The sequence below is a fragment of the Chiloscyllium plagiosum genome, chromosome 6 (assembly GCF_004010195.1).
Source record: "Chiloscyllium plagiosum isolate BGI_BamShark_2017 chromosome 6, ASM401019v2, whole genome shotgun sequence".
Classification (NCBI taxonomy): Eukaryota; Metazoa; Chordata; class Chondrichthyes; order Orectolobiformes; family Hemiscylliidae; genus Chiloscyllium; species Chiloscyllium plagiosum.
The window spans coordinates 103,318,945-103,340,137 of NC_057715.1; the positions used below are offsets into that span (position 1 = coordinate 103,318,945).

Here is a 21,193-nt window from a genome sequence, read left to right on the forward strand (position 1 = left end):
ATGCCTACAAAATCAAAGTGCATTGTTTTTTTTAAATAAAAAGACCACAGCAGTTCAAGGGGCAAAAGAAATCTGGAAAGAGTTTTAAGAACTTGAGATTGAAGTGTTTTTTCTCCAGGATTCAGTATCAGTATCAGATAGTGTTGTGAAACGGTTCAAAAATTTATTTTGAGGTTTGTATTAAGATCTTTTTAGTAGTCCTCTATAATATTTTCCTTGTGTAATGAATTTGTTCTGTTGTTGAAGATAATCTGCAGCCTCGTGTAAAATGTTTGTGACTAATCAGCTGCAAAAATTAAGCATATGATCTGTCAAACGTGGATGTAATCATTCTGGGATAAAACAAAGATCTAAAGATCTGAAACAAACAAGAACAGAAATTGCTGGAGTAACTCAGCAGAGTCCTGAAGAAAGGTCACCGAACTCAGAATGTTAACATTGTCTTCTCTGCGCAGTGCTGCCAGACCATTTTGAGATCTGTCTTATCCAGTATTACCATCAGCTGGGTCATATTTTGTTAACTTCTACATTTCACATTTGGATAACTAAAGGTAGAATCCCTTGTGGTACGATATGTTAGGCTGCTCCTGACATGAGCTTCAAGGAAGACACTGTTTGGGAGAGACCAAAAGCAAGTTTTGTTTTTAACTCTTCAATTAACAGCTGAGATTCGTATCAGAGGGAAGGCCATTTGTCCTTCATATAATTCTGTAAGAAATACAATCCAGAATATTTCTACTCAGGGATCCAAATTTATTAGATCTAACTTTTTAATTGAAAGCCAGTAATAAAATAGTTCTAACAGCACATTTTATTCAACCAAGCACAGAGCAGTCATGTCAGCTTCTTTTCTGTGCTATTATAAAAATAGTGCATATTTTAAAGTTCCTGTTCAGCTGTAACAGCAAAATCATAAAAGGAGCAAGGTTTATGTTTCATTAAAGTTAGAATAGTTAAGATTATGTAGAAGGTAAAGGATACATTTAGTTGACTTAACAGATTTTGTGAATGATGCTCATTGGTTGTTTGTCAGCAAGCATAGCAGTGGGACTACATTAACACAAACTGCTCTATCTCTAAGGAATCAAAATTAAATTTGAGGCAGAGGTGAAGAATTTATTCATTCTTGGTCTTCATCTTGAGAGTTCACATCTTCTGATTCGTTTGTATGACTGGAGTCACGGACATCAACTTCTTTCACCTAATGGAAAAGTACTATTTGCATTTTAATTTATTTTATGTTCAATGCACGCAAATTGCACTTACATCAAACTCTTTGTATGTTTTCTCTCTGGTTACCTTCGCCGTTCAACATTCTTTATATCAAGATCTACACCAGGCAAGTGACTAGGCCCCACAGTACACCAGTGTTTTTTCCAGTGTTCATACCTTTACACTTCTGTGCAAATATATTATTCAAAATGAATGCAATAGAAATATAATTATTACATGTTGTAACTTGAAAGCCATTTATATTGATCAACATGTTAAACTTTAGCATTTGATGCTGTGTCCTCACAAATTATAGTATTTCAGAAAATCTTGTATAAAAGATTTTGGCACCAAGTGGAGAATGATTGAGTTACTGTCTTGGTGGAGACAGCTGTTTGAAAGTGAAAAGTAAGTTTCAGAGCTTCAGCACTGTGTGGGGCTCTTGAATTCTTTATTATTGAAAAATGGGTCTGCTGTCACTCTCTAGAACAAAGCAGATACCTGGAACATGTTGTGCAAAAGGATGAATGTGGGTAGGGTACACCACAAAGACCTTGCACTACCGGATTCTCTGCATTGGGGCAACATTAGCATGGGTGACTGTTAAGTGAACAGAAGGCAAAGTAGGGAGACATGGATTTTTTTTCAGCTTGATGCTAATATTGTGCCACAGAGATCAGTGCTAAATCCTCAACAATGTGCAACCTATAGCTTTTTTTTCTGAAAGGTGAAGTTGCTAGTGACTTCAGTCTTCCAAGATGTTAGGTAGAGGGATTCTGGTGAGAATATTATGAATGCTGATTTTAGGAAAGTAGTGTTTTGGATACTGTATAAATGTTCATTTCATTTCAATTTATCAAGGAGTGTTTTGGGATTATACTTTTTGCTATAGATTGGGGTGGAGATCAGACTACAGCCAGATCAGCCATACCTTATTATAAGGTGAGCAGGCTTGACAGGCCAAATGGGTGCAGTAAGTGATCTTTCCAATGCATCAATTTACTGTGTACTGTTGTAGAAAGCACTCTGACAGGTGAAACCATTCAATACCCTTTTCTATGGATGCCGTCAAAAAAGAGAGAAAACCCTGGGCTTTTCCTGAATTAGTAGCCTCTCCCACGTCATCAATTCTATTCACACACCTCAATATGAAAACTCAAGAGTATTTGCCAATAAAAATTTGAAAGTTGAGGCTAATATGGGACCATTAACAACTGGTTTCTACTCACTTCACTTGTTCCTGCTGTTTATAATAATGTTTTTACCCCCTTTGCCAGTCTTTAATTTACCTCTATTTTAAACACAAACCAATAGGTGTCAGCCTGGCTTGGGAAGAAGGGATAACCTGATTCCTAGTTGTTAGTAGGGATAAAAACAAAATCAAGATGCAACTAGAGCCCAGAATAAACCCATGGCATTCTGAAACTGGTACCACTACCTAGAAAAAGGTGGAACCTGCCGAATCATCTAACGCAGAGCTTTAGCATAGCTCTGAAGTGGGGAGATGGCACAGGGCAGGGTGACCGTAGGCACATGGACACACAAGATGGCTGCTGAATCATAAGTTGGCCATTTGACACACAAGGTGGCCGCTGGACCACAATATGGACAGAGACAGCAGAACAAACACAGATACTGCCTGGGGCCACCAGAATGCCAGCACAATGCACTTACATCCTAGTTGATTAGTTTAAGGTAGATAGGGGAGAGAAAACATGAGTAGTGTATACTGCCTGCCAAAGTGTTTGAGTCTAGCTAACACCTTTGATAGAAATGCTAACAGTTTGATACGGACTCAATACAAAGTGCTACTAGCCAGGGCTGCAGTAATCGTCCTCAGAAAGAGCGATTAGTACCCAGTACTACAGCAATGGACTTCCACGCAGACATAGAAGTTGACAATGACAGTGCTGAAATTAACAAAGGCTGGGCTGGAACTGACAATGACTGCATCGAAACTATCAACGATTCTGCAATGTTTACAACAAACAAGCTATGTTACAGAGACAATTCCTCAACACTGACCTATTGTAAGAGTATCTCAACATGTGCTCCAGGTTGAGAGAAGAATCGCAGCTGACCACTGTACTGTTGGTGTAATTCGCTCCCCGGAGCTCCGGTATTTCATTCGCTCCCCGGAGCTCCGGTATTTCCTTGTGCAATAACCTCTGTCAATGAACTCTGACTCTGAGGCTGGTGATTTTCCCCTCAACAATTGGCACTGCGAGTAGGGTTCTTATTACTGGTGCCCTGGTCGAAGACCACAATCTGGGAGCTGGGGTAACAACCAATTTGTACCAGCAAACAGGAAGAGTCAGACCGGGCCAAAGACACAGTGTAAAAGGTATCCCAATTGTCATGTCTCACTTGCTCCATGTCTGTGGAGAATAAATGTTAACTGTATTAACTGTTGTAAGAACCTGCCACTTGTGTTGAAACAGCCAGAGGACAAGGTAGTGACAATCTCAATGACCCTGTCCTAAACCGGTTGTTAAGAGGAGTAGCACCCACCCCCCCCCCCCCCCCCCCCCCAACAGGTTGGGATTTGAAATGGGAATTGAGGTGCCAAGGGCACTAGGAGTTGTGAAGCACAACTGACAAAGTCAGGTAACATTGGACTCTCTAGGGGCGAACAACGCAGAGTCCAATTAGAGTTTAAGTTAAAAGTTGGGTGCTGTTTCTCTTTGTAATTTCCAGCGTGGTGAGGAAGAGGAGCTGATTACTCCGATCAAGAGCCAAACCTCAGTAGAGCGCATGTTACCAAGGTGGGGAGGGTGGACACTGAGTAACTGTGATACCCTGTCAGTCCATAGTAGAATGACAGAGGCTGAATAGTGGCGGTGGCCAGGAGGGTAAAGAGTCCCACCAATAGAGAGCACACGGGGCTAGAGATAGGTTTCTGATCTTATCAGGAGGTGTTGGGTCAGTAGAGGTGGCTGGGGAAGGGGGGGAGTTGGGGGTGTGGTGTAGGGGTGTCCCAGTGGACAGCACACCCTATTGAGCCAGCATTCCCAGCCAACTGGCAGATTGGGAGTAGCAGGAGGGCAGAGAAGTTCTGCTGGTTTAGAGCACACCTTGCTAGGAGGCTGCTACAGCTGTACGGCCAGTGCTGGGACAGTATTATTAGTCAGGGGGTAGAGAGGTCCCCACTGGTTAGGAACACTTTACTGTTGGTGGTAGCCAGGGGTACACAATCTGCTAAATGACAGATCAAAGCTTTAAGGGGGATACTGTACGTTCCATTATTGAGAAATACAAGGCAGATAGACAAGGGTTGACAGAACAAATGAAGAAAAGTGGTTGGGATCCACTAGTTTGTTCCCAACCACGAGAAAAGTGGTTGGGAACAAACATTAGTACAACAGAGAAAGTGGATAGATAAACAAAAATGAAGTAAAACTGAAAAGATAGGGGTAATGTTAGTGTACCAATTAGCAGGTTTGATTGAACAAGTACGTGCCTCCACTAGCAGGCGGAGAAAAAGCCGAGAACGAATTGAGGAGCTGGAGGATAGGATAAAGGAGCTTGAACAAAGATTAGAAAATGTACAGGAGGAAAGGGAGATTGACTCTCCCCTCCTACGAAACAGTCCAGCGGGGACCAATCGCACCTTCTGTTGGACGAACTGTGCAAGCGTATAACTTAGCGCCCGTTACTAGAGGAGGAAAAGACTCACAGCCCAAAGCGAATTATCAACCCTTCACCCAGGGGAGAGGCAGCAAATTATGGGCCTCCCTGGGCAAATTACAGCCCTGGAGCATAAACACGAGGTTCAGGGAAGAGCTGAACTACACTTGAGAGACATACACCAGCTGGTCCGCGGAGCTTGCCCAGCCGACAGGTGGAAACAGGTAGCTGGTGGACCCAATGCCACAGCAGCCCTAGACTTTAGGGGAGGACAGTGAACACATGCTATTGCCCTTACAAAGAGGAGATCCAGAGGGTGCTAGGAAATGCTCCCACGAACTGGAGTAAGATCACGACCACTAAGCAACTTAAAGGGGAAGGAACCTCTGAGTATGGGGAACACTTATTTAGAGTCCAGCAGGAATGCTCAGGGCAAGCAAACCCAGATCGGGGGGATTGTGCATTTATCCAAGCCTTTAGAGATGGGCTCTCTAGCGCCCACCAAGCCATTCTGAAAATGGGAGTAATAGTGTCCCAGGATAACGATGATCTAGTTGAGTGGGCTAGCGAGGTGAAGGAGGCAGAAGCTCCTGCGACAAAGGCAAGACCTGATAAAGCAGCCTACCGGAATGGAGGCGAGAGTGGAATAAAACCATCCTGCCACAACTGTGGCTGACAGGGACTCTTTGCTAGAGAATGTGGGGTCCCACAAGCAGGGAGTAGAGCAGGGAACAATGTAAAAAACTGCAACAGAATGGGACACACAGAATCAGTTTTCCCAACTGGGAAAAGCACTACCAGGAACACTGTGGAACCGCAGGAATCCTGAGGTCAGCAGAGCTGACAACCAGCTGCTCCGATTCACGAGGGTAAGGGAGAGGGGAGAATTTATGTGCCCGCAATAATAGGAGGGAGGAAATGTGAAATGTTAGTAGCCACAGGAGTGGCTGTATCCATCACAAACTTACCCTCACCTTACATAAATAAAATGATTCACTTAACTGGGGTAGGAGGGATAAGACACCAGCTTAGCCAAGCGAAACTATCCTTGCAGAAATAAACAATATATATATATCCCCTAGAAATTTTATGTATGCCAAAATAACAAGGGCACCGTAATGAGCAATGATCTCATGAAAGAATATTATGCTCTAATTGTGCAAAAGGGAAATTGATTTGGCCCAGATAGGACAGTTGAAATACCAAGATTGGGAAACTTACAAGTCACCTTGAAACTATTAAAGTGACTACATTCACCAGTAGGGGTTGGAACCTTGAAAAGGGGGGATTCAGAGCCATCTGCACCTCTGTCCCCAGAGCATGGGCAGAAACAAAGTTAGGCACAGGTCTAGTTAATATAGACCCGATAAGGGATTCCGGACTGGAGCATAAGCCCCACCGGCAATACCCAATAAAACCCAAAGCAGTTGTGCAGATAGTGAAAGGACTAGTGAAACAGGGAATCCTGAAAGCAACCACAAGTACAACTAATTCCCTGACATGGCCAGCAATAAAGCCTGATGGGAGCTACAGGCTCACCAGTGATTATACAGGACTAAATAAGGCCACCCCTAAATTGCACCCCATTGTAGCAGATCCCGCCACCATTTTAATCGGTTTGGCCCCGAACGTAAGATTTTTACTGTTTTAGACATAGCCAGTGGGTTCTGGTGTATCCCATTACACCCCGAGTCCCAAACTAAATTTGCTTTTACAGTAAGGGATTGGCAGTACATGTGGACTCGTCTGCCACAAGCGTTCCACAATAGCCCCACTATTTCTCTCAGGGTGGTGAGCGAAATTCTGAAGAGAATAGATTTACCAGAGGGTAGCACTGCCCTCCAATATGTAGATGATATCCTAATTGCCTCAGAGTCCGAGTCAGGACACCAGGAAGCTTCATGTCTCATATTATAGGAATTGGCAACCATGGGGTTAAAAGTTAGGCCCACAAAGGCACAAATTGGCAAAATACAAGTCTCACACCTGGGATACCTTATATCCCAGGGACTCAAAGAAATGCCCAATGACCACAAGAAGGCAATCCAACAGGTGCCACAACCTGCCACTGTCGGGGAGCCGGAAAGGTCTTGGAGCTATTCAACTACAGTCGGAGCTTTATACCCGAGTTCACAAAATTGGCTGAACCGATCCAGAGATTAATGGAGGCAAGCCCACCTTGGAACCTGTAACTTGGTGGCCAGAACAGGAGGACGCATACAATCAGACTAAAAAATGACTCATATCAGCTCCCGGGCTAGGGCTGCCCAATCCCAACAAAGGTTTTTACATCCACTGTATTAATGAGGGAGGATTTTACTCTACAGTGGTCACCCAAGACCACGGTAGCAGGAGAAGACCTGTAGGGTACTACTCAACTACAGACGTGCCAGTAGTCACTGGGTTCCCCAGGTGTATAGCAGCCTTAGACTGTGCTGCTTGGCCATTAGGGTTAGCGAGCCCATAGTAATGACAGGGAATCTAATCCTCCATACTAAACACACCCTGGTAGAGATGCTAACCACAGGGAAACAGAGGGCTATCTCCAAAATGAGAAGGGTAAAGTGAGAGGTAGTTCTTTTACCCTCATGTCAGTGCGTACAAATAGTTAGGGATACTGGAGAAAACCCAGCTGAGGGAATTCTCGACACAGAGAAACTGCACAACTGTGGATATTAATGGGGATGAAGATAGAGGAGACTAAAGGATACCACCCTAGGAAACAGCCAAGGAGATGCTGTTTGTGGATGGGTCACAAAAATATGTAGCAGGGTCGCCCCAAACAGGATGGGCTGTGGTAAATGATAAGTTAGAAATAGTTATGTCTGGAAGGATTAATGGAAGTCAGTCCGCACAGGTAGCAGAACTGATGGCATTCACCAAAGCACTGGAACTAGCAAAAGGAAAAATCGTGAAAATATACATAGAAGTCAATATGCCTTCGGTGTAGTCCATGATTACATGGTGACATGGGGCAGAAGAGGGTTCACTACTGTGGGGGGAACACCTATCAGACACCAATTAAGAATTCAGGCACTATTTCATGCCAGTGAACAGCCAAAAGAGGCTGCAGTAATAAAAATAAAAACCCATCAAAAGGAGCCAGAAAAGGAGAGCCCATGTTGGCTAAAATTCAAAGGAAACCAATCGGCAGACCAAGCAGCTCAGAGAGCCCTAGAACAAGAATCCATTGACGAGGCTGCAAGAGCCACTAATGATTTAGGAAAAGACACTATACAAATTCAGCAGCTATAGGAGAACACTCCGCAGGAAGAGGGAGAGCAATGGGAACTGCAGGGGGCATTCAAAGGGGATGATGGTGTCTGGAGGTGAGCAGACAAGGTGATATCATCAGTGTGTATAGAGAACATATCGCTTAAACTGGACCACAGGTTCTCTCATACAGGTAGAGAGGCCATGATAGCAAGCCTAGGGAGAGAGTGGTGGTGGAAGGAATGGGAAGAGATGTGGCCATGTACTGCTGCAGGAGCATGATTTGTGCACAACATAACCAGGCAGACCCATAAAAGTTAGGATGGGACACCAGCCCAGAACTAGGGGACCCTGGGAAAGCCTTCAGATAGATTTCATGGGGCCACTACCACCTTCCTGTGGGAAAAGGTACTGTCTGGTCATCATAGACCAATTCACCCCATGGGTAGACGCATTCCCGACCAAAAGCTGCATTGCGACCACTGTAGCCAGAATATTAGTGGAGGAGATAATCCCGAGGTGGGGGGGGCTACCCCTCCAGATCAACTCCGACCAAGGGACGCATTTTACAGGCAAGGTCATGGAGACTGTCTGCCAATTACTCAGCATTAGGCAAAACAACGCACATTCCTTATCACCTGCAGAGTTCAGGGATGGTAGAGAGAATGGATAGAATGCTCAAAAATACTTTAGCTAAGGCTATGCAAACCTCAGGCATGGGCTGAAGTGCTGCCAGTCATACTAATGAAATTAAGAGCCACCACAAATCAGGCAACTGGGCTAACACCATATGAATTAATAACTAGGCAAGTAATGCAATTGCCAGAGACAGTAATCACAGGTGGCATCGATGTGGGTCCATTAAAAGGCAAAATTTGGTGGTATTTGATAGAATTAAGTGCCCAATTGAAAGAGATGTGGAAATCTGTAATTGACAAACAGGACAAAAAGGACAAGGCAGGGAAACTCAAAATCTTCCCTGAGGTCCCAGCAGCAGGAAGCCGCATCTTGGTGCGAGCACTGCCCGACAAACCTGGCTTTGCCCCAAAATGGAATGGACCATACAACGTGGTAATAAGTGGGAACACCTGTACCTGTATAGATATTAAAGGAAAAGGCACATGGAAGCATTAGACCCAACCAAAACCATTTAAAGATTCCTGTGACCAAACTAATGTAATTGACCATTCCCCGGGTGCAGACAGGAACGGCGGACAAGACGGTCATCCTGGGAGGGAGTACCGAAAACACAACAGAACAACCCACACAGAAGTATGACTGCACCTCCTGACACAAACAAACACTTTGACTGATAACTTTACTTAACTGCAAAATGTACATACCTGTATGTATTTTACTGTGTTTAAGCATCGCGACTGTCAGGAGCATGTCAGGATTTGAAGATAACCTCTTCTATAAAGGCCGCCTAAGTTTGCATGGGAACTGAACTGTTTGCTACCCACTGGCCTGATCAGTAGAATGGATCCCTTGTGACTTTATACAGTAGACACCTCGAGAGCACCATGTAAGGGGCAGATAGGAAAATACAAACGGGGATTCCAGGATAGATGTGTGCAGCCGATCAGGATTACCAGCCCATGGGGCCAGACACCCCCAGCCTAGGGAAGAGAAAACCCATTTAAAACCCAGTAATTACCCACACTGTTTCACCGAGCATGGATGGGGATGGTTTTATGTCCTGGTTCTCAAAAATGATTCATGCATCCAGACACAGTGGACTTATCAGCACTGTATAGTCACCAGGGGACAGTTTGCTTGCACTTGCAGTGAGCAGGCATGCTTGAATGTGACTGTAAGCAGACAATTCATATGTGGTCAGTGCAATGGCACCCATGTCAGCTCTGCCTCATGGACATACTCGTTCAATACTTACCAACTTGGGGGGCACCCAGAGAATCAGGGCGACATGGGTGGATAGACAGATGGAAGGACAGGACAACGTATGTTACCAAGCGGCGAAGCGATTTGTTTTTCTATTTCAAGGCACCTATGCGACAGACATCCCAGACCTTCCAAACCTGTTTGTGGTAGGGCCTATTGCACCCCTTCTTATACCATGCCCCAGTGGGAGACATGTTCAGAGAGGGATAGTGACCCGCTCCATCCTCCAGGAGTTCTATGCTGACTGGCAGATCCCCACCATTTTGGGGTCATCATTGGGATATGGATTCTTGGGATCTTATGTTTGGGGGCACTGCAGGGGTCGTCAGCGCTAAAAACCGAAATTACCTTGTATGTGGCCTGACTATCTTAGATAATAATACCTCAAAAGCTCTGGAAGCAATTAATACAGAATTGGCTGAACTCAGACTCGACACACAGCAGATACATTACACGGTGGATTATCAGTTAGCACAGCAAGGGGGAGTTTGTATAATTATTGGTGACAATTGTATCACCCATGTTATTGATGACTCTTATAACATTACAGAAGCCATCAAGAATATCCAAGACCAGCTAGATAATTTTCAACAAGGAGTCATAATTACAGACAGCTGGCTGAATTGGTTGATAGGTAAATCTTGGGGACCCTATTTGGCATTGAGATAATTCTCCTCATTGCACTCACACTGGTATTCTGTGTGGGCCTCAGGTGTTTAAAGCTCTGCTGTAAGATGCTACTGATGAGAACTGCACCAGCAGCGAGTCTCACCATGGAAGAGCTCCCAATGAAATTGGCACTCCATGATACCCCTCAGGTGGAGGAGTTCCTAGAGATGACCTACCTGTACATGTAAATTGGGTGGTCTGCAGGAAATCTCCGAAGTCGCCTCCTTGACCACAAAGCGGGGAGTGAAGTAGGAGATAGCATGGGGCAGGGTGACACGAGGCACACTGACACACAAGATGGCCGCTGAACCATAAGTTGGCCACTTGACACAGAAGATGGCCGCCGGACCACAATATGGAGACAGACAGCAGAGCAAACACAGATACTGCCTGGGGCCACCAGAATGCCGGCACAATGCACTCACAGCCTAGATGATTAGTTTAAGGTAGATGGGGGAAAGCATACACATGAGGAGCGTATACTGCCCACCCAAGTGTCTGCATCCAGCCAACACCTTTTATAGAAATGCTAACAGTTTGACACGGACTCAATACAGAATGTTAATAGCCAGGCTATAGCAATGGAGTTTCGTGCAGACATTGAAATTGACAATGTCTGCGCTGAAACTGACAACGACAGTGCTGAAATTAACAAAGGATGCGCTGGAACTGACAATGACTGCATTGAAACTATCAATGATTCTGCAATGTTTACAACAAACTATGTTACAGAGACAATAACCTCATCCCTGACCTATTATATCACAAAATGTATAAAAGTATCTTGCCATTTGCTCCAGGTTGAGAGAAGAATCATAGCTGACCACTGTGCTGTTGGTGTCTTTCTCTCCCCAGAGCTCCGGTATTTCCTTGTACAATAAACCTCTGTTGTTGAACCCTGATTCTGACTCCAAGGCTGCTGATTTTCCCCACAACAGCTCCAAACAAATTACTGATGTCAGCTAAATTCTCCTCAACTTCACCCTGTTAACATAGGCATACCACTTAATATTGAACAGAAAGAGCATTGGACGGCAATGCTCCCAGCTGTCAGACCTGTGCATTAACAAATCATCAAGAAACAGCTCCACCGCATCATCTGCTCCCCGTTAAAACTGCTCATAATCATCTAAAAATTACTCTTGACTTCAATAGTACCAAGGCTTCACTGTGCAACTGCAAACTATTTCATAATGGTTAATTGCAATACAAGAGACCAGAAATGGAAATTCTGTGAAGGTCAATGTTCAATGTCCAAAGCAAAATAAGAGAGTCATCAATCGTTGATGTAGCAAAAACAGAAAAGGTCCTGAGGTCTACTAAAATTGTTATGTATTTTAGGATCATAGATTTGATTCATAATAGATACAGTAGGGTGAATGTAAGTAGATTGAATGAGTGGGCATGTATTCTTAATGCCTGAAGCTTGCAGTTACTGACATAACCAAGAAAATGGGAATCAGATAGCTGATTTAAAAGATGAGTATGGGGTTGAGTAACAAATGAAATGAAAATGTGTTGCTGGAAAAGCGCAGCAGGTCAGGCAGCATCCAGGGAACAGGAGAATCGACGTTTTGGGCATAAGCCCTTCTTCCCAAAACGTCGATTCTCCTGTTCCCTGGATGCTGCCTGACCTGCTGCGCTTTTCCAGCAACACATTTTCAGCTCTGATCTCCAGCATCCGCAGACCTCACTTTCTCCTTAATAAATGAAATGACTGAGTATCAAAAAAACTGATTTATTACTGGAACAGGTAAAAAGCACAGACTCCAGGATGCGAGGAGTGGTGCAGATCAATTCCTTATATACTTGAATCAAGCATGAAATAATCAGAAGCAGTAATATGGGAAATTAGTGTCGAGGACATGCATTCTGCATTAGGATTTGAAACCACCAGAGTATCCAAAGTTGAGAACAGCCCAGTATGCTAAAGACTGAAACAGAGATATTATTTATAGTGTAGTTTAAGTCATGACACTCAGTTCCAGTATTCTATAAGTAAGATGCATATAGTAGTTTTAGACAACCTGCTGTTTTTAGCAGTTGAGTTGCAGCGCTGACCTCTCACTGAAAATCATTTCGCCCTCTTCATAACATACAATACAACATATAGTTCACTTCACAGTGTAAGACTTTGCCAAAACTACACAGCAGCTCACCTTTTAATAAGTGTTTACCTTTATAACTCAGAAAGTAATCCTAACCCTTTCACAAAGAATTAGAATAAATATTCTGGCTCAAATTCTCTTGGGAACTCAAACCAGTACCATAAAGTCCCTTGAATAATGCAGGAGGAAGTAATTTATGGAATAAAGACATTTAAAATGTTCTGTTCCAGGCACTTTACCACCACTGCTCCATTACTTCTGCCAAAGCAGAACTGGTATATCAACCAATATTTCCAAAATGTAAGGAAACTTTAATGTATAATGAAGTATCTGAAAACAATCAGTTTTTATGAAATTTACAAAAGATCAAGATTTAGAAGGACTTTGCCAGGTTTGAAGGATTTGAGCTATTAGTAGATGCTGAATAGGCTGGGGCTTTTTTCTCTATAGCATTGGAGACTGAGGGGTGTCTTTATAGAAGTTATAAAATCGTGAGGGGGATAGAGAAGGCGAATAGCCAAGGTATTTTTCCTTTGAATCCAAAACTAGAGGGCATAGGTTTAAGGTGAGAGGGGAAAGATGTAAACGGGACCTGAGAGGCAACATTTTCATGCAGAGGGTCATGCATGCTTGGCACAATCTGCCAGAGGAAGTGGTAGAGGTGGAAACAATTGCAGGTATAACATTTAAAAGGCATCTGGAAGGGTATACAAATAGGAACTGATTAGAGGGATATGAACCAAACACAGGCAAATGGGACTAGATTAGTTAAGGATATCAGATATCCAGGAGTGAGGGCCTATCTGGTCAGTGCAGACAAATTGGATTGAAGGGTCTGTTTCCATACTGTATGACTCTATGCCTCAAAGGACGATTTGCTGAAACAGCAAACATTGGCCAAACCAATGTGTCTGCTCTATATGGATGTCTGAAAGGGAAGATGAACATTCTACAGAGGCCATGAAATCGAAGGTTATTTTCAAAGCTAAAAATAAAAAAAAAATTGTATCTCTTGGATCTGTCCACAAATATATGCAAGTAATGGTACTAATCTTTAGAATTGCCTTTGTACTTGTTATCATGTTTGGCTATACAGATAACAATCATTTGAAAGAATTAGCTGTCATGTCAATATTCATCAATGGCTTTCATCTTTTTTCACATGAATATAAAATGCAACTGGGTCATTTTGATTTAGTGTAAAAGCATGAAATAGGCATCGTCGATTTCATTGCCTATCAGCCGCGTCTCTCAATAGATGGCAGCAGAAATGAAAACCTGACAAAAGGGTTTCATCCAATATCATCTATTTAATCACTACCACCTCATGCATCACTTGAATCTCGTGTAACCCCTACTCACATCCCCTAATCTCTGATAAAACATAATGTGCAAACTGAGAAAACAAACAGGTATACCTGGAATATAAACTTAGGTGCTGAAACCATTAGGTGTTTGTGAAAAGTGCCAATTTCACTTTCTATCTCTAGGCCAGAAGGTCTGGATTCACATCCCACCTAGCACAAAGGGCTGTCACAATATGTCTCCCATTATTAACCAAACAGAGCCTGAGACCCAATACAGAAAAGAGGGGTGGTGTTCTTGTGGTGCAGTGTTGGTGTCCCTTCCTCTGGACCAGGAGGCCTGAGTTCAGGTCCCACCTGCTCCAGTGATGTGTAAAAACAGATTGATGAAAAGATATCTAGAAAGGAAGGTTGATGGCAGCACTCTACCCCAACTATTGGCTGGTGGTGTTTGGTTCTGCTGCACAAAATAACTGGATAATCTGTTAAGGGGATGTAGTGGTGTCATGGTAATATCACTGATCTAGTCATCTGGAACTATGAGTTAATATTCAGATTAAAATCCCACAGTGGCAGACAGAGAAATTTGAATTCATAAAGATCTGGACTAAAAAGCTAGCTCAATATGATCATGTGACCACTGTTGATTGTCACAGAACTCACCTGGTTCACTGATGTTTTTCAAGGAAGGAAATCTGCCATCCTTGTCTGGCCTACATGTCAGTCCAGAGGCCATAGTAATGTGGTTGACCTTTAACTGCTGTCTGAGCAATTAAGGATGGGCAATAATTGCTGGGCTAATCAGCAATGACCACACGTTTTATGTTTTTTTTAAATATGAACATATTTGATAAAATCTAAAATCATCCCATCATTAAGAACTCATCAGTTGTAAAGGAGCTAAAGTGATTTTTATTAACCCCATACTCTTTCAAAAATTTCTAACCTCTGCTTCTGTTATATCTTCATCTTCACCTTTGGGTTCATTCATTTCTCCTGGAGCAATACCAAAAGACAATAAGCGATACACAACAATAAGAACCAATACATAATGGTGTCTTAAAAAGCAGCCTTATAAGTCTGTGCCAACTTTGCAGGCTCTTACTTCAAGTGCAAAATCTTCACATTGTTCTTTGAAAAGATTGTTAGTTCCCATAATCATTGAAAGATTAGGGTTGGTTGTGCAGGAAACCATTGTGGTCAAAAGGAATTCAAAGCGAATGAGGTAATCAGGAAATTGTATTGTGGTGACTGAGTGGGATCATTAATACCAGAAAGTATCTTAACTGTTCGTTAGACATGGCCATATATGAAGACCTGAAAAGAAAACATTGAAGAACGCAATGAAGATCTAAATATAGTCAGAGTTAAAAATCACACAACACCAGGTTATAGTCCAACAGGTTTAATTGGAAGCACACAAGCTTTCGGAGCGTCCTCCACTATCACCTGATGAAAGAGCAATGCTTCCAATTAAACCTATTGGACTATAACCTGGTGTTGTGTGATTTTTAACTTTGTACACCCCAGTCCAACACCAGCATCTCCAAATCATAAATATCAGATTACTTAAAGCGTGGAAATAGGCCCTTCAGCCCAACAAGTCCACCGACCTGCCGAAGGGCAACCCACCCAGACCCATTCCCCTAACACTACGGGTAATTTAGCATGGCCAATTCACCTAACCTGCACATTTTTGTTTGGATTGTGGGAGGAAACCAGAGCACCCGGAGGAAACCCACACCAGACACAGAGAGAATGAGGTGGGAATTGAACCCGGATCTATGGTGCTGTTAGGCAGCAGTGCTAACCACTGTGCCACCGTGCCACCCAAGTATAGTCAGTAATTGTTCCATTCTGGGACAGCTAGAGCCTGCGCTGTTACTTGCCCATTTTTCTGTTACCAATACAGCAATAAAACAAGAAGTAAAATGAAAAATATGGGAAATACTCAGCAGGTCAGGTGGCATCTAAGAGAAATAGTTAATGCTTCTGGTCGAGATGATCTTACATCAGAATGGAATAAAACAAAGATGTCTTCATGTTGTGGCATTTCAAGAACCAGATGCTGCTTGAACATCCAATCTCTGTTTTAACTTCTTCCTCTCTTTAAAGACAGCTTAAGGTTATGCCATACCTTCATCCAATTGTCATTTATAATGTATGAACCGAGATCACAAACTTATATGTTGCTTAAGTGTAGGAAACTGTCACAGTAGTTGACCATCATCTTATTCAATTAACTATTTGATCAGCTTTGAATGACTTGGACCTTCCTCACTGCGAAGTATTTGGAAGGAAACCGTCTCCTAGTCTGTCCTCTTCCTCTTCTGGACAGAAGAGCATTAGTATTGGGCAGCAAGTCTCTCGCGCCACTATAGTTATGAATGGGAGAGGGAAACCAAATAAAAAGAGAAATATGGACTTGAAAATACAAAGGAGTCTAGAGTGAAAGAATTTTGACAAGCAAAATTGTGTAATTAATGAACTACACAGTTAATTTTCTCAGATGTAATTATAATCACCATTAATGCCTTCTGCAGCCATCCCAGTGACACCATCTTCATTTTCTGTCTCGACAAGACATTGATCTTGAGTATCTTTTCAAAAAAGCAAACAACAAAGAGAGATGCAACTTATTGAAAACATAACATCAGTGAATGACAGTTCACTTTAATATACAACGTTGTGGTACGTAAGGAGTATAATACCTGTAATGCAAAATCCATACACACTGCAGCTGGAGTGAGTTTTTAAACACCAATCTGATATAACATCAGCTGTAACCACAGTTGCATTGATAGGAGAAGTACTTCCTCACACAGTAAGGTATTTCCCCATAAGCAGCCAGAAATGATTAGAGCTTGTAGCAAAAGCAATGTACTAATCACATAGGGTTTTAAGCTTTGTATTTTACATTGCTGCATGAGTTCCTCAGGATAGTGTCCCAGGCCCAAACATTTTCAGTCACTTTATCAATGACCTTCCTTCCATCATCAGATCACAAGTGGTCATCAGCTCACTGATAATTATTGAGAGTTCAGTTCCATTTTTATCTCCACAAACAGTGAAGCATTCTATGTCCACCTGCTGCAAGAGCTCAATAACATTGAGGCTTGGACTAAAAAGTGGCAAGAAACACCCCCTTCCCATTTATCTCTCAGCCCCAACCCACAAGCTGATGAAGGGCTTATGTCCGAAAAGTTGATTCTCCTGCTCATTGGATGCTGCCTGACCTGCTGTGCTTTTCCAGCACCACACTCTCAACCAAGAAATATCTGTGTCAATTGCAGGCAATGAACATCTCCCTCTTCTGTTAACAGTGCTTGTGGATATACCGACAACAATGAATTACAATAATTCAAAAAGGCAACTCACTACAGTGTCCTCAAGGGTAACTAGATATAGGTAAAATTGGCAAAGATATTCTGGAAAGTTTAATGGAGCAATACCTGTAGAACCTTTGACAAAAGTTTGGATCAAGCGTGTAATATGGGAGGTCTATGGGAAATATGGATTGGGAAATCTGCAGACAACACAAATTCTGGAAGGATAGTTGATAGTGAAGAGGATTATTGTCGACAGCAGGATATCAGTGGTTTGGTTTCCTGGGTGGAAAAGTGACGAATGGAATTCAACTGGAGTAATGTAAGGTCATGCATTAACATAGGGCTAACATAGAAGGAAATACACAATAAACAGGAGAATATAGGGTGGACAAGAGGAAATGAAACACCTTGGAGTGCACTCACAGGTTCCTGAATGTAGATAATGTGGTAAAGGAGGTGCTTGGTGTGACAATGCTGTTCCTTTAACAAGCTTATGTTGTCCTTGGTTTTTTTTTCAGAGAAGTCGTAGAAGACACAGATTTTGAAAAGTCTAATTTGAAGGGTTTTAGGACCAATTTGATTACAGATAACAGATACTATCTCAGGCAACACACTTTAAGTTTAAAAAAGACACTTATACAATGAAAAGGGAGCACCCAGTTCTCCCAGCTCAGCTTCTCACTGATTTGGTTGGGGTTTTAGCACTGTAGTGTTTTGAAGCTGCTGGACTCAAAGAAACAGGTCTATGCTGGTACACTCCCTCTGACCACTCTTCTGTAAGACCTTGTGTTTGATTTTACTTTTTGTGCCAAGGGGTGTTTATGGGGATTGTTGCAGGTGTTTGGAACAGCATCTTCTGGGTTTTCAGATCGGTTAAGTTATTCTGTATTCTGGTCTCTTTTGTTTGTGCTTCATTCAGTAATCTTGTAAATAAATTCTGTTTTGTTTAAAACTAAGTGGATTGACTAGCTGCATCCCTCCTGGGATATCTGTGTTACACCTGCTCAAAATAACTCGCAAAGTTAGGGTCTGGGCCACATTCTTGAAAGGTTTTGAGGGGGGTCTGGCCTGGTCCATAACACTAGGACTGGTGAACAATGTGGTACACAAGGCTTGTGAGATACTTTTAGGTGAGGAACTAAATATAAAAACAGGGATGTAATGCTAGAACTGTGTAGATTGTGAGTTCAGCACAGCTGGAGTTCTGGTCATCAAATTACAAGAAGGCTATAATTGCTGTGGAGACGGAGGAGATTTACACAAATGTTATCAGGGCTTGAAAATTGCAATGATGAAAAAGGATTGGATAGAGTAGGATTGTTTTACTTAGAGCAGAGGTGACAGTGGGTGACTTAATCAAAGGGGACAAATTAATGTAAGGCTTGGATACAGTGAGCAAGAATGACCTGCTTCCCCTAGTGGAGAAGTATCTTGTAGACCAGATTTATGTAGCATCTTAAAGTATCTAAAATCTAGTATGCCAAATTAAGTTGACATTTTTCATTAATATTATCATTAAAGAAGTTATAGCAAGCTGCTCTGAAAAGTACAAAGTTACCGCAGAGTCAACATGGTTTATGAGAAAGAAATAGTATTTTCGAGGAAGTTACATGTGCTGCAGATAAAAGGAAGCCAATGGATGTACAATTGGTTCTGCTACAACACATGTTTATTCAATTCGCAAATTGACTTTAACGCAATTGAAGAATTTAGACTGCTATTTGTAGAACACAAACTTTCCTTACCCATATTGGCTGTAATGCGCAGTTTAAATAGCGCAGCTATTCCATGATTTTCTTATAAACGAGATCGCACAAGAATGGAACTATCGCATTATATCAGAACTGACTGTACTATACTTTAATATCCAGAAGGCATTGAAGAAGGTGTCAAATCAAAGGTTCTTGCAGAAAATAAAAACCTATGTTACAGGGGCTAGTGTATTGGCTTGGATAGAGGAGTGACTGGCCAACAAGAAGAAAAGAAAATGCATAAACGCATCTCTTTTAGGTAGCAGAATGTAACAAGTGAGATGCCCAGATCAGTGCTGGGACTTCAACTGTTTGCAGTTTATATAAAAAGGGTAAAATTGTCAGAGTCCTACAGACCATAGGGCTATTCTCTCATTAGAGACAGACAACTGGTGGTGGTTTAACCTGGTGGGTTTGGTGGGTTACCAAACCTCAGGTGAGGGGAGAGGTTGAAAAGAAGACTCCTTCATAGTAACTTCAGCCAGTGTGGGAAATGAATCTATACCATTGGCATCACTTGCCAGCCATTCAGTCAACTAAGCTAACCAATGACTCAAAAATTGGTGGTGGTGTTGATAGGGAGAAGGATGGTTTCAGGCTAAAGTCTGATATTGATCAGTTGATAAATTGGGCAGAGCAAACGATAGACAGAATTTAATCCTGATGAGTGTGAGATGATGCATTTTGGGAGTTCTAATAAGGGAAGAATTTACACATTGAAGTCCCTAGAGAGTACTGAGGAACAAAGAGAGCTTATGCATAGGTCCAGCACAGGACAGCACAGGAAGATAGGATGATGAAGAAGTCATATGGGATACTTGCCTTCATTAGGTGGGACATAGAATGTATGAGGAGGGAAGTATTTTTGTAACTTATTGACCATTAGTTCAGCTACAGATGGTATGCTGTGAGTTGTTCTGGCCATCACACTATTGGAACGACATGTTTGCATTAGAGAGGGTGCAGAGGATATTCAGCAGGAGGTTGCCTTGGATGGAAAGTCTCAGTTATGAGGAGAGACTGGGTTTGTTTTCTCTGGAGCGGAAGAGGCTGAGGGGGGGATTTTTTGAGCTGTACAAAATTATAATAGGCATAGATAAGGTAGAACGTGAGAATCTTTTCCCCATAGCAGACGCGTCTAAGACCAGGGGCATAAGGTTTAGGTGAGGACTAAGTGGTTTAGAGGGAATCTGAGGAAAATTTCTGGCATTAAATTGTCTACACTTTCTCAAAGAACAAAGAACAAAGAAAATTTACAGCCCAGGAATAGGCCCTTCAGCCCTCTAAGCCTGAACCAATCCAAATGCACTATCTAAACCTGTCAGTCAATTCCTCAGCATTTGTATCCTTCTGCTCCCCACCTAATCATGCATCTGTCCAGATGCATCTTAAATGAATCTACCGTGCCTGCCTCTTCCACCTCTGCTGGCAACGCATTCCAAATGCCCACCACCCTCTGTGTGAAGTACTTGCCGCATGTATCCCCCTTAAACTTTCCACCTCTCACCTCGAAAGCATGACCTCTCGTTATTGAATCCTTCACCCTGGGAAAAAGCTTGTCTCTATCCACTTCAATAATTTTGTAAACCTCAATCAGGTCCCCCCTCAACCTCCTTTTTTCTAGTGAAAATAAATCTAACCTACTCAACCTTTCTTCACAGCTATCATTTCTATACCAGGCAACATCCTCGTAAACCTTCACTGCACCCTCTCCAAAGTGTCCACATTCTTTTGGTAATGTGGCGACCACAACTGTACACAGTATTCTAAATGCAGCCGAACCAATGTCTTGTACAATGTTAACATGACTTTCCAGCTCTTATATTCAATACCCCATCCTATGACAGCAAGCATTTTATATGCTTTCTTGACCATTCTATCCACCTGTGCAGCAACCTTCAGGGTACAATGGACCTGCACTCCCAGATCTCTCTGCCCATCAACCTTTCCCAAGGCTCTATAATTAGACTTGCCTAAATGCATCACCTCACATTTGTCTGGATTGAAAGCCATCTGCCACTTTTCTGCCCAAATCTCCAGTCTATCTATATCCTCCTGTATTCTCTGACAGTTCCTTA

The 21,193-nt window shown here is 42.5% G+C and overlaps 1 protein-coding gene across 1 annotated transcript in view; it reads right to left on the reverse strand.

The window, feature by feature from the left end:
• Window positions 1-1,120: 1,120 nt before the first annotated feature.
• The window catches only part of LOC122551078, a 43,571-nt gene continuing 23,498 nt past the window's right edge, over window positions 1,121-21,193 (reverse strand). The window contains exons 7-9 of the mRNA XM_043692720.1: window positions 16,561-16,635; window positions 14,982-15,031; window positions 1,121-1,201 (exon numbers count right to left, since the gene is read on the reverse strand). Of these exons, the coding sequence (XP_043548655.1) occupies window positions 1,121-1,201; window positions 14,982-15,031; window positions 16,561-16,635 (206 nt within the window). The remainder of the gene's footprint in view (window positions 1,202-14,981; window positions 15,032-16,560; window positions 16,636-21,193) is intronic.